The 13,658-nt window shown below is 44.0% G+C and overlaps 1 protein-coding gene and 1 pseudogene across 2 annotated transcripts in view; one reads left to right on the plus strand and one right to left on the minus strand.

Annotated features, from left to right (window-relative positions):
• The window catches only part of ZFYVE1 (zinc finger FYVE-type containing 1), a 57,416-nt gene extending 52,067 nt beyond the window's left edge, over window positions 1-5,349 (minus strand). For both annotated transcript variants that reach the window (XM_047794792.1, XM_047794791.1), the window contains exons 1-2: window positions 5,116-5,349; window positions 2,760-3,672 (exon numbers count right to left, since the gene is read on the minus strand). In XM_047794792.1, the coding sequence (XP_047650748.1) occupies window positions 2,760-3,272 (513 nt within the window). In that variant the 5' untranslated portion in view covers window positions 3,273-3,672; window positions 5,116-5,349. The remainder of the gene's footprint in view (window positions 1-2,759; window positions 3,673-5,115) is intronic.
• Window positions 5,350-12,537: 7,188 nt separating this feature from the next.
• Window positions 12,538-12,855, plus strand: LOC125136530 (cytochrome c-like; annotated as a pseudogene).
• Window positions 12,856-13,658: the final 803 nt, after the last annotated feature.

Raw genomic sequence — 13,658 nt, forward strand, 5'->3', positions numbered from 1 at the left:
GGAGGGAAACTCGTCTTTGCATGCCCTTTTATATGAGCTATATTTTTTCACTAAGTATGTGCGTGATACTCATTTCTAAAAAACTTAAGATGTGACATCATTAATCAAGTATTTATATGCTGACAACATGCCTACCATTGTATATGATTCAGGGCAAAAGACGTGATCCTGCTCACCAGGAGTTTACAACCTAGCTGAATTTATCATCTAGATTTGTATCAGTCATCTCTCTGCTTTAGACATTCATTTTAGAAAGTGAACTAGACGTCTTCTCTAAGTACTTTTCCACTATGACTCTATAAAAAACAAAGTCCCACCTAAAACCCTCATCCAGTCCATTATTCCCAACCCACGCTGCTTCCAGTTAAACTGTTATTTCCTGGGAAGTGATTAATGTTTATGAAGGGAGAAATCTTTAAAAAACGACCCAATTGTATACATATGACACACTAAGGAGTTCCCACTGCAGCACAGTGGGTTAAGGATCCAGCATTGTCACTCGGGTTGCTGCTGTGGCAGATTCAACCCCTGGCCCCAGAACTTCTACATGCTGCAGACATGGCAAACAAATAAACAAACAAAACAACACATATTACACACTACAAGAAAAAAATGCACAAATAGGATCTGTCTTCTTTAGTACACTTCCTTTTATTTTCTTACTTCTCTATTAAGAAACAAGTATTAATGCTATAAAAAGAAACATACATATACATCCTCCTCCCCTCAAAAAAATACTCTAGTTGCTATTGACCCAATAGCCATAAGGGTTATTGGTTCATCCCAAATCTTCCTCTTACTTTGCAAAAGTGACAACCATCCAAAGTATGACTTTCCAAAGGCTGACATTAAAAGGAACTGGTGGCAAAACCAACAAGAATCATCCAAATCCAAGTGTTCCATTTATAAAATATTTAGTCCACACTGTCACCCAATTAGAGCATTATCCACAGTGGAGACATTATTGCTAACAAGGGAGGCAGAATGGGATCTGGGTCACTCTTCCATAACTTGATTCGGTCGTCTCGGCCAAGAAAGGAAAAAAGTCTGTGTTAGCAAAGTGTGTAGCTGAAAATGGAAGTACATAGGAATTATGATGTCATTCATTTCCATACTTTTATCTAAGGAGGACAAAGGCAGATGAAAAATATTTCGTGGGTAATTAGAACTTTCAAATGGTAACTTACAAAGGTACTCCTCCAATCGGGAGTCCTGAGGAGTCATCACAGCTAAAGTAATGGATCAATGTACCACAAATACTCCCTGATACTGACACGTACAACCAACTAGTGCTGGACTCCATGTTCCAGGCCCTGTGATAAAGGGCCTTTCCATTTCCATTCCTAATCTTTTGAGCCCCCTCAAAGACTATTCTCATTCTACCAGACGGAGAAGTGAAATTGAAGCATGGAGTTCAAATAACTTGCCCTTGGTTATACAGCCAGTGAATGAAGCCAGCATGTGAATTCAAGCAGTCTTCATAGGCAAGTACAGACATGACAATGTCACTACCTTCACTGGAAAGTATAAACATTCTACTACCCTGTCCCAATCACCCCTAACGGTCATACACTTCCATCTCCCCAGCTTGCTGCTGTCACAGGCTACCCTCTCCCCTGCTCGAAATGAAATCAAATATTCTCTAGTCCTTCTGTAATTCCAGATGCCCTTAGTGGCGTCTACTGATCAGAAGCCAGTACATGAAAATAAGGGGTCATCAAGAGAGAATACTACCCTTAGGAAAAGCCACTTTTTTTTTAGGGCCACAGGTGTTGCATATGGAGGTTCCCAAGCTAGGGATCAAATCAGAGCTACAGCTGCTGGCCTACATCACAGCCACAGCCCGCATCTGTGATCCAGCAACGCAGGATCTTTAGCCCCCTGAGTGGGGCCAGGGATCAAACCTATATCCTCATGGATACTAGTCGGGTTCATTTCTGCTGAACTACAATGGGAACTCTGGAAAAGCCACTTTTTTTTTGTCTTTTTTGTTGTTGCTATTTTTTGGGCCACTCCCGCGGCATATGGAGGTTCCCAGGCTAGAGGTTGAATCGGAGCCGTAGCCACCGGCCTACGCCAGAGCCACAGCAACGCGGGATCCGAGCCGAGTCTGCAACCCACACCACAGCTCACGGCAACGCCGGATCGTTAACCCACTGAGCAAGGGCAGGGACCGAACCCGCAACCTCATGGTTCCTAGTCGGATTCGTTAACCACTGCGCCACGACGGGAACTCCCCATGGAAAAGCCACTTTTTAAAGACCTACCTCTAAAGGGAGCTGGCAAGGTTATGACTTACAGCCTTGCACGCCCATGGAACCCAACACAAGTCAGTGTTTCCTTCCCCAGGGAACACACACAGCCCCTCCCCCTTCACATGTATTCACAACTTGCCAAAGTGCTCTCATTCAGAAAATAGTTCTAAATCAGTTTTTCCTAATAATTATCCTAATAATAACAATGACAGCTACCATACACTGAGCATTTATTACGTAACAGGCTTTACAAACACTGTCACTTCCTCCCTCCTACAACCCAATAAAGTAGACACTGCCCCAAGCTTATAGAGGAGAAAACTAAGAGAGGTAACTTCAGCCCAAGGTCATGCAGCTGGAAAGTAATTAAATCTGACTCCACACAACTTAACCTTTCAGGAGGGTCCTGCCTTTGAGTCACTAGATTTTCCCTTAGAGCCACCTGCCAACAAAAGATCTGCTCCATCTGCCACCGCGTGAATCCCGCTATCCCTGAGCACTTACCTGGATCTCTTCATTTTCATCTACTAGGAGGAAACTCACAACCTTCTCAGTCATCTTCTTCCTCTTGGTCTCCTCATCCATCCCTTCGTCCTCCAGCAACTCCTGGACCTTAGCAACATGGTACACAGTAACGGGGTGCCTCCTTTTGCTACCCCCAGAATGAGTCCTCTTCTGGCACTCCAGGCACAAGTTGATTTTACAGGTCTGGCACCTCACCACTGCCCTCTGCTTCATACCTGGGGAATGCCCATTGGGGCCCTTGCAGGGGTCACAGTAAGGGACATGGCCGGCTTTGAGTCTGATCCGCTCATGGTTTCTCAGGCGCTCCTGCCGATGGAGCTCCTCCTCGCAGCGGAGACACTGCAGACTACAGCACTCATCACACTCGAAGACAGCTTCATCGGTCCCACTGCACGTGTAACTTTCCTGGCACAACAGCCCCGGATTCAGGCCCTTCTCTGCTGGGGAAGTCTGGGCACTCATACTCAGTTTAGTAAGGAAATCACCCACCATATAATGGTACCTGGGCTTTCCCCAGAAGTGAAGACAAAGGCTTTGAGTCTGAAGACTGCACAGACCTTTCACAGGGTTCTGAACACCTTAAAAAAAAAAATTCCTTTTTTAAAAAAACAGTTAATGTCCTACTAGAATCTTCACACGCAAATGTTCAAATGTTTAATTTTCTGCCTCCAAGCTTCCTGTATCAGCAGCAATGTTGATTTGGTTTGATAGTTTCATCTTCCTTAAAGTGCAGGCAAATATGTAGTCTAAATTAACTTGGAAGGGTCTTTTATGGCTATCTGAGAGAGATCTGGTGGGTTCACTGAGGTGGGCTCATGAGTGGGACCTCAGCCACAAGATTTTGGTAATGAAAATGTAGTCAGGAGCTTTTCAATATAAGTCAAGGGGACACCTAGAACAGAGACATGAAAAGGATTTCACTCATCCAAAAACAGAAGTGCACCTTTAAAAAAAAAAAAAGACTGTAATTAAATATGAGGCCAAAACTACCAAGAGAAACCTTACTTTTTTTTTTGTGGCTGCACATGTGGAAATTCCCTCGTCAGGGACGGAACCCAAGCCACAGGAGCAACCCAAGCCACTGCAGTGACAACACCAGGCCCTCAACCCACTGTGCCACACAGGAACTCCAGAACCTCATTCTTGCTTGTAAAACTTTCACTGGCTCATTCTTATCCTAGAAATGTCTTCTCAAAATCATGGTTAAGGCTCCTCCTTTTGAAAACAACAACTATCTCTAGGCTCAAGGCATCTAAGAGATTTTGCTGCTTAATTTCCCAGACTGAAATCCTCTGTTCATCAAAAGCACTAAACAAAATAGTCCTTGGAGGGACAGCCCTCTGCACCCCACAACTGGGAGAGGTGGAGAAAGATGGCTGTAAAAAGTTAAACAAGAATAAACTTCAGCTCCATCAAAGTCCTGGGCAGATCCAATTACCCTTGCAACTGGACTGTTTCAGCTCTAAACAGATACCTATTAAGGACTCTACACTAGAAACACAAGTCACCATTCCATGTTTAAAAACAATTAAAAACAATTGTACTTCCTTTTGTCCTTTTCTCTAACTGCAAAAAAGGTGAGCAACAGGAAACAGAATTCCTCCACTATGCACCACCACAAAGCCAGGCCTGAATGAGTCAAAACAAATAATTTTTCTCTTTGTCACTCAAAACCCAACTTAAAAATAACTTAAAAAAAAAAAGAAAACTGGGGCAAGAAAGGGGCTTTTGTCACTTCTACAAATTTTATATTCCTAACTCCTCTTCGCCTTGACACCCATTCTAATGCTGGCAAAGCCCTCCTTGCAGGTATTCATTCCTCCAAACAGTAATCAATCTATCAATCTTATTTTTAGATAAATAAGGAAGGCGAAGGGAGTGACTAGGAGACCTTATTTACACTCCACAGACGTGCCTAACCAGCTCTCACAGCGGAACCAAAAATCAAAATCTGCCACAATTGAAAAAAATATAAAACCAACCTTCAAAAGGATACCTCACCGCCCACCAGACCTAAGCAAACAATCTGCCCACTCGGGCTCCCACCTCGACGCCTCTCTCCAGCCAGGGATTCCTCACCCTTGCTTCCTCCCGGGCACCACCACCGCTACCCGAGGGGCAGAAGCAGGGTCTAAGAACAAAGAAGGTCCCCCAAAATCCGCCCCCAACGCTGGCAGAGGCCAGAGCTGAATCCATTGTTTATACCACCCCACCCCCACCCCAGCCGCACCCGCCCCCCCTTCCACCCCGGGGCAGCGGGAGCTCCAGGGATATCGCTCTCCAGGCGCAGGGCCGTGCCCTTCCCTCCCCGCCCGCGGCGGCCCGGGGACCCCACCACGGAGCAGCTCTGCTGCGGCAAGACTGCGTCGGAGGACCGCGGGGTGCCGGTGGAGGCGGGGGCTGTTCCTCAGGGCACCGGTGGATCCATCCTCATCTCCATCTCCGCCCCCCTCCTCCTTCGCTGCCTCCCGGGCTTCCTCCTCTCCCGTTGTCAGTTAGGATCAGCTGATCGAAGTGAACTTCTCCCAGCTCGGACTAACAGGAAGGCGTGAGCACTGCAACCCACTGAGGGAGGAGCGGGAGGGCTGGAGCTTGACGACGGCGAGGGCGGAGAAGGGCGCGCACAGCTTTCTGGGAAATGTAGTTCCTCTGAAGTGCGTCTTTCCCCAACATCCCGGAAGCGAAGCCCGAGAATAACTACAATTCCCAGTACAGAAGAAGACATTCTTGTGAGGAGGCGATAGGGACAGGCCTCGGAGCATTTCGGGACTTGGAGTTTTTGCAACGAGTGTGGTTTCCGCAGGTTTCCGCAAGTTGTTTTGGGAAGGAGTGGCGTTAAATTAGAGAACTGATATAATATGTAGTATAGGCGAGGCAAATAATTCGATTTCAGGTAACCCTTATTGCACACCATTCTTTAAGAAGTATGTAAAGACAGGCCGTCTCCAGTTACCCAATTTCACCTTGCACAAACTAAGAGGCCAGAAAGAATTTTTAAGAGAATATAGGTACTTTTGGAGGAGTTTTGTTTTCTCTTCATGAAAGCCAACCATTACTTTATTTTTCTGACCTTTCCTTACATATTTTAAAAACTGCCGAGTTTTAAATGGTCTTTTAGTTAGAGAGGTACATTTATTCAGGTAAGCTTTCAGGTTACAATACAGGCTAATGGTTAACACTGTTATCTCTCTTCTTGTAAATGGCCTTATGTTTGTGCAGTGCTTTCACTCTTTGTTTTTTAATTTTGTTTCTTACAACAACACTGAAAGAAAGCCTGATATCAAGAGCATTGGTCTGAGAAACTGACTGGGTGCTTGTTCTAGAAAGCTTAGTATAAATCACACAACTCTCCATGAAACAAAGGGATTGTATTGTGTAATTTCTCAGGTCCCTGCAAATTCTAATGTTCTATGTTTGTATCATGATAGTTGTTAAACAGGGAGAGAAAAGGAAGGTTGAGTGACTTGTCTAGCTGAGTCAAGAACCAATCTTCTGACTTAAAGTGAGATAATTTTTTACCTTATGATTCAAGGGACATAGAAAGTAATGAAACCAAATCTAGGGGTTCCCTAGTGGCCTATCCAGTTAAGGAGGGATCACTGCCACCTGCTGTGGGGCAAGTTGGACCCCTGGCCCAGGAACTACCACATCGGGTGGGGGGAGGGGCAGTCAAAAAACCCAAATACACAAAATAACGAAAAAGCCATGGAGTTCCCATCATGGCTCAGTGGTAACGAATTGATATGGCATTGCCCTGAGCTGTGGTGTAGGTCACAAATGAGGCCCGGATCCTGTGTTGCTGCAGTTGTGGTATAGGCTGGCAGGTATAGCTTCAATTCGACCCCTAGCCTGGGAACTTCCATATGCCTCTGGTGGGACCCTAAAAAAAAAAAAAAACTCCTAAAAGTGTGTGGAAAGCAGTTCCTTCCAAAGAGAGCAACTAAGGTGAGAAAAAAGAGGAGTTCCCATCGAGGTGCAGCAGAAATTAATCCGACTAGGAACCATGAGGTTGCAGGTTCCATCCCTGGCCTCCCTCAGTGGGTTAAGGATCTGGCGCTGACATGAGCTGTGGTGTAGATTGCAGATATGGCTCGGATATGGCATTGCTGTGGCTCTGGCTATAGCTCTGATTAGACCCCTAGCCTGGGAACCTCCATATGCTTCAGGTGCAGCTCTAAAAGATGAAAAAAAAGGCAAAAATAAATTAATTAATAAATAAAGCCTTCTTACATTTATTAAAAATAAAAGAGAGAAAAGAAAGACATTTTTTTTTTTTTGAAAAAAAAAATCTGAGCTGTGTGTGTGACCTACACCACAGTTCACAGTGCCTCGGAATCCTTAACCCATTGAGCAAGCCCAGGGGTTGAATCTGCAACATCATAGATCCTAGTCAGGTTCATTACCACTGAGCCGCAAGAGAAACTCCAAGAAAAACTTCATTTAAACACACTTATACTCTTGAAATTACTATTTAAGTGCAATATAATATGTCAATAACAGTGAAAAAGACTAGTTTACTTTTATTTATTGTAATAGATCGTTGCAATTATCAGACCCATTTCTGTTGTCTTGTGGGTTTTACCATTCTCATTCTTTGTGTGCTTAGTTATATTTTGCTATGAGCTGCATTTTCCCTGGAAAATCATTTGTGGGGGAGTTCCCGTTGTGATGCAACAGAAATGGATCCGACTAGTATCCATGAGGATTCGGATTTGATCTCTGGCCTCACTCAGTGTGTCGAGGATCCCACGTTGCCACCAGCTGTGGTTTAGGTTACAAATGAGGCTTGGATTCCGAGCTGCTGTGGCTGTGGCTTAGGCCAGCCCCTAGCCTGGGAACTTCCATGTGCCACAGGTGTGGCCCTGAAAAGCAAGAAAAATAACAATCATTTGTGGGAAGTTTGAAGGCTAGGATATAGTTTCGTTACTCCTGAGAAGATTTAGTTTTGCTTCATCCAAGAGATCACTTTAAACTATCACTGTTAGGGAGTTCCCATTGTGGTGCAGCGGAAATGAATCTGACTAATATCCATGAGAAAGTGGATTTGATCCCTGGCCTCACTCAGTGGGTCAAGGATCCAGTATTGAGCTGTGGTGTAGGTCACACATTCGGATAGAATCTGGCGTGGCTGTGGCTGCGGTGTAGGCCAGCAGCTGTAGCTCTGATTGGACCCCTAGCCTGGGAATCTCCATCTGCCACTAGTGTGGCCCTAAAATAAATAAATAAATAAATAAATAAATAAAAACTAGTGCTGTTGGGGATTTTTTTCAGCCACTCCCCGGTGTATGGAAGTTCTCAGGCCAGGGATTGAATCAGAGCCTCAGGTGTGACCTACACCTCCGATTCCATAACACCAAGTCCTTAACCCACTGTGCCACAGCAGGAACTCCATGGGATTTTTTTTTTTTAAACCTCCAGGAGATGTATATTTGGGCTTCATATCCCTGAGAGGGCTGGCTTAGGGGTCTAGTACCCTCTCCACAGCTCCCCACAGTCTTCCCTTCCAAGACAACTTTCTTTACAATCTGTTAGATGGGGATGTGTTTACTTGCAATTCACCCTTACACTGAAACTATAGCTCTTTGAGGTCCCAGCTTTAGACTTCCCTCTTCTACCAGGCCCTGGGCTTAGCCTTCTATCCCACTTGTCCTAGGCCTAGAAAAATAGAAGTTTAAGTTCTCAAGTAAGACACATGCCCTAGGGTAAAATTGACATTACTCTATTTATTCTCTGCATCCTGCCTTCACCTAGATTTTGGTCTGATTATTCCCTGTCTTGTTGACTCTTCACTATTTGACCAGCATTTTTCATCGTTTCCAGTAGGATGGCTGATTTGCCATATTATGAGCCATTAAACAAAAAAGAAGGCGTTCCCGTAGTGGCACAGTGGACACAAATCCAACTAGGAACCATGAGGTTGAGGGTTTAATCCCTGGCCTCGCTCAGTGGGTTAAGGATTCAGCATTGCTGTGAGTTGTGTTGTAGGTCACAGATGCGGCTCAGATCCTGCACTGCAGTGGCTTCAGTGTAGACCAACGGCTGCATCTGCGATTCAACCCCTAGCCTGGGAACCTCCATATGCCACAGGTGCAGCCTTAAAAAGCAAAATAAATTTTAAAAAATTAAAAATAAATAAATAAAAATAAATAAATTACAAAAAAGGAATAGTCAAACTAGTGTTTAGCTCATGAAGGGAGCTGAAATAAGGGCACATGGCAGGTATCTGGGTGCCTGTTGGCAGTGTTCTACTCTTGACCTTGGTGGTGGTTGCAGCAATGTTCATTTGACACTTTTCCTTTAAATAATTTATGTTGTTTATACTTTCCCATTTGTATATCTCACCATAAAAATAAAATATTTTAATTAGGAAAAAAATGAATAAAGTAAAAACTAACAAAGTAGAATCTTCAAGGTAAGCAAAGCAAACTTAGATTTAATAATTTCCTCAAGTGATTCAACACAGCATACTTTTTTGCCTTTTTTTTTTTCTTTAGGGCCGAACCTGTGGCATATGAAGGTTCCCAGGCTAGGGGTCCAATCAGAACTACAGGTGCTGGCATACACCACATCCATAGCAACACCAGATTCGAGCCATGTCTGTGACCTACACCACAGCTCATGGCCACGCAGGATCCTTAATTCACTGAGTGAGGCCAGGGATCAAACCTGTGTCCTCATGGATGCTAGTCAGATTAGTTTCCGCTAAGCCACGATGAAAATTCCTTTGATTTTATTTTTTTATCAAAGCATATTTATGAAGTCAGCCATACAATGAGACACCAACATCAAATGCTTTCACTGACATGTGGAATCTGAAAAAAGGACAGACTGAACTTCTTTGCAGAACAGATGCTGACTCACAGACATTGAAAAACTTGTGGTCTCCAGAGGAGACAGTTTGGGGGGTGAGGGGATGTGCTTGGGCTGTGGGGATGGAAATCCTGTGAAATCAGATTGTTATGATCATTATACAACTACAGATGTGATAAATTCATTTGAGTAATAGGACCTTCTCCGCTGAAGACCTTTTCTTTTTTTTTTTTTTGGTCTTTTTGCCTTTTCTACGGCCGCTCCTTCGGCATATGGAAGTTCCCAGGCTAGGGGTCTAATTGGAGCTGTAGCCACCAGCCTAGGCCAGAGCCACAGCAACTTGGGATCCGAGCCGTGTCTTCGACCTACACCACAGCTCACTGCAACACCGGATCCTTAACCCGCTGAGCGAGGCCAAGGAGCGAACCCGCAACCTCATGGTTCCTAGTTGGATTCGTTAACCACTGCGCCACAACAGGAATTCCCTGAAGACCTTTTCGACTACATTATGCTACTGTTACCACTGCACTCTCAGTGACGGCAACTGTGGTAGGCAGAGTAATGGTCTCCCAAATGTCCACGTCCTGATTCCCACAACCTGTACAAATGTTAGATTATGTGGCTAAAGGGACTTTGCACATGTGACTAAGGCCAAAGGCCTTGAGGAAGGAAGAGCAGCCGGCATGAACCAGGTGGGCCCAATCCAATCACAGAGCAGAGAACCTTTCTCAGCTGTGGTCAAAGATGGGCTGAAAAAAAGAGTCAGAGCTGCCAACTTTGAAGATGGAAAAAGGGTGCCCTGAGCCAAGGAATGTTGGGGGGGCTCTCTCAAAGTTAGAAAAGACGAAGAAAGAGATGATCCCCTACAGCTTCAGAAAGGAACACAGTCTTGCCCACACCTCAATTTCAGCCCAGTGAGACCTGTAACTGATATCTGACCTATAAAACTGTAAGATAATTTATCTGTGTAATCTATATTGTTTTAGCCACTAAGTTTGTGGTAATTTGTTAGAGCAGCAACAGAAAACTAATACAGCAGTGCTGCTGTGAATAATTTCTTAACTGTCTCTACATCTGTGTATGTCTCTCAAGAGTCAAAATCCTGGGCAGGAGACTCTGTCTCACATGGATCATATATTTGTGGCCTGGATGTAATCAAAGTGGAGAGAGGGAAGAGTCTCTTCTCCCGAGTTATAGAGGAGGCATGACATAGTGGGAGATTCCCTTCAACTAGGAAAGGAGGTTGAATACTGGACCACAAAATGACAAGTGTCCAAAAGAGGCACTCCTATATTTTACCAAGAGGACTTTGCTTTTTCTATATTTAAATGACTTACTCCATTCTTGTTGGTAGTTTTTCTTTAAATATGGTAATGTATTTCAGCAGATTATGTTTGACTCTACTGCCCTATGAATTAGATAAATTAGAGATTGCAAATCAAGCTGCCTTAATCAATAAAAGAAATGTATTGGCTCACATAACTGAACAATCTGGCAATTACGGTTTCTGCCAAACCTCAATCTCCAAATCAAATAACATACTCAGGACCTTGTTTCCTTCTCTATTTCTCAGCTTTAAGAAATGTGCTCAACCAGTTTTTGACAGGTGCAAAATTGATTCAGTTACAAAAAGGATGGTCTTTCCTCTATCCTAGAAGAAGGATGGTGCTGGAGTAACTGAACAAAAAATAGGGCCTAGGAGTTCCCCTTATGGTGCAGTGGAAATGAACCTGACTAGCATCCATGAGGACGTGGGTTCAATCCCTGGCCTCTCTCAGTGAGTGAAGGATCCAGTGTTGCCGTGAGCAGTGGTGTAGGTCACAGAGGTGGCTCAGATCCCACATTGCTGTGGCTGTGACATAGGCCGGCAGCTGTAGCTCTGATTGGAGCCCTAGCCTGGGAACTTCCATATACCACAGGTGTGGCCCTAAAAAGCAAAAGGAAAAAAAAATAGACCCCCAAAAATTAACAGCAGGAGCTCCCATTGTGGCTCAGCAGTTAAGGAACCTGACTAGTATCAATGAGGGTGTAAGTTCAATCCCTGGCGCCACTCAGTGAGGAAAGGCTTTGCTGTGGGCTGTGCTGTAGGTTGCAAACGTGGCTCAGATCTTGTGTTGCTGTGGCTGTGGCATAGGCCAGCAGCTACAGCTCCAATTTGACCCATAGCCTGGGAACTTCCATATGCTGTAGGTGCAGCCCTAAGAGAAGAAAGAAAAGAAAGAAAAGAAAGAAAAGAAAGAAAAGAAAGAAAAGAAAGAAAGAAAGAAAGAAAGAAAGAAAGAAAGAAAGAAAGAAAGAAAGAAAGAAAGAAAGAAAGAAAGGAAAGGAAAAAATTATCTCAGGAGTTCCCACTGTGGCACAGTGGGTTGAGCATCTGGCATTGCCACAACTGTGTTGTAGGCAGCAGCTTCGGTTCAGATTCAGTCCCTGGCCCAGGAACTTCCATGTGCCATAGGTGCAACAAAAATAAAAATTTAACCTCAACCGGAACCTCATCCCTTACACAAAGATTAATTCAAAATTGATTGTCGATTTAAATAGAAAATAGAAAACTAGGAGTTCCCGTCGTGGCGCAGTGGTTAACGAATCCGACTAGGAACCATGAGGTTGCGGGTTCGGTCCCTGCCCTTGCTCAGTGGGTTAATGATCCGGCGTTGCCGTGAGCTGTGGTGTAGGTCGCAGACGCGGCTCAGATCCCGAGTTGCTGTGGCTCTGGCGTAGGCCGGTGGCTACAGCTCTGATTGGACCCCTAGCCTGGGAACCTCCATATGCCGCAGGAGTGGCCCAAGAAATAGCAAAAAGACAAAAAAAAAAAAAAGAAAAAAAAGAAAACTATAAAACTCTAAGAAGAAAACATAATGAGAAAATTTTCAAGACCAAGACAGCAGGACGTCAGGCTTGTGAGTGGCCACTTGTCTGTTACGCTGGGTGAAAGAATGATTTTAAAATGGGTGATACTGAGAAGGGCAAGAAAATTTTTGTTCAGTAGTGTTCCCAGTGCCATACTGTAGAAAAGGGACGCAAGCAAAAGACTGGTCCAAACCTCCAGGGTCTGTTTGGGTGGAAGACAGGTCAGGCTCCTGGATTCACTTACAGAGATGCCCACAAGAACAAAGGCATCCCCCGAGGAGAGGAGATACTGATGGTGTACCCGGAGAATCCCAAGAAGTGCATCCCTAGAAAGAAGATGATCTTTGAGGGCATTAAGTAGAAGGGAGGAAGGGAAGACTTCGTAGCTTAGCTCAAAAAAGCTACTAATGAGTAAAAGTTGGCCACCGCCTTATTTATAACAAGACCGAAATGCTTCATGACTTTCATGTGCATACCGTATTTAAATTGATCTCATACACTAGAATTCAGAACATGTGTGGCTGATGGAAGGTTTCTGTTAGACCGTCCTGATTTATATAAGATGGGTTGCTGGCTAAATGAATATGGCCAGCTTTTTTGAATTTTAGTAGTAATTCCAGTTCAGTAAGTACTACCACTGTTTTCCCCTTCTACAGAGATGATTAAACTTGAATGTGGAGGGTTAAACTTTTCAGGAAGATGGTGACTACCTTCTCAGAACCTATAAGAGATTGGTTTTATATTTAGATTTCTTTAACTGGTTATATTAATATCTTTAAATGCTGAGAAGATCCCTTCACTATCTCATAGAACAGAGCAAGATTTACCTGTGTTTCAAGTTCTGGTCACAAGCCTGTTAAGGCGTGAAGTGAAGATAAACTGACAGTGTCCACTCTATCTTTTTGGCCGTAACTATGCCAATTTCAATAAAATTACTGGTATCTAAAAAAAAAAGAAGAAGAAGAAGAAAAGAAAATGTTCAAGACCTAGGCTAGGTGAAGAGTTCTTAGGGATGACACCAAAAACACAATTCATAAACCAGAAAATTGGTACAGTTAGACCTTAACAAACTGAAACCTTTTTCTCTGTTAAAAAGACACTAGAAAAAGCCCATGTGGACCATAGCATATGTTGAGAGAATAAACCAAAAATATGGCCAAATTAACATAGGAATCCAGGCAGTATACAAACATCGTCCCTTGGAGTTCCTGTCGTGGC

Source organism: Phacochoerus africanus, chromosome 9 (assembly GCF_016906955.1).
Source record: "Phacochoerus africanus isolate WHEZ1 chromosome 9, ROS_Pafr_v1, whole genome shotgun sequence".
Classification (NCBI taxonomy): Eukaryota; Metazoa; Chordata; class Mammalia; order Artiodactyla; family Suidae; genus Phacochoerus; species Phacochoerus africanus.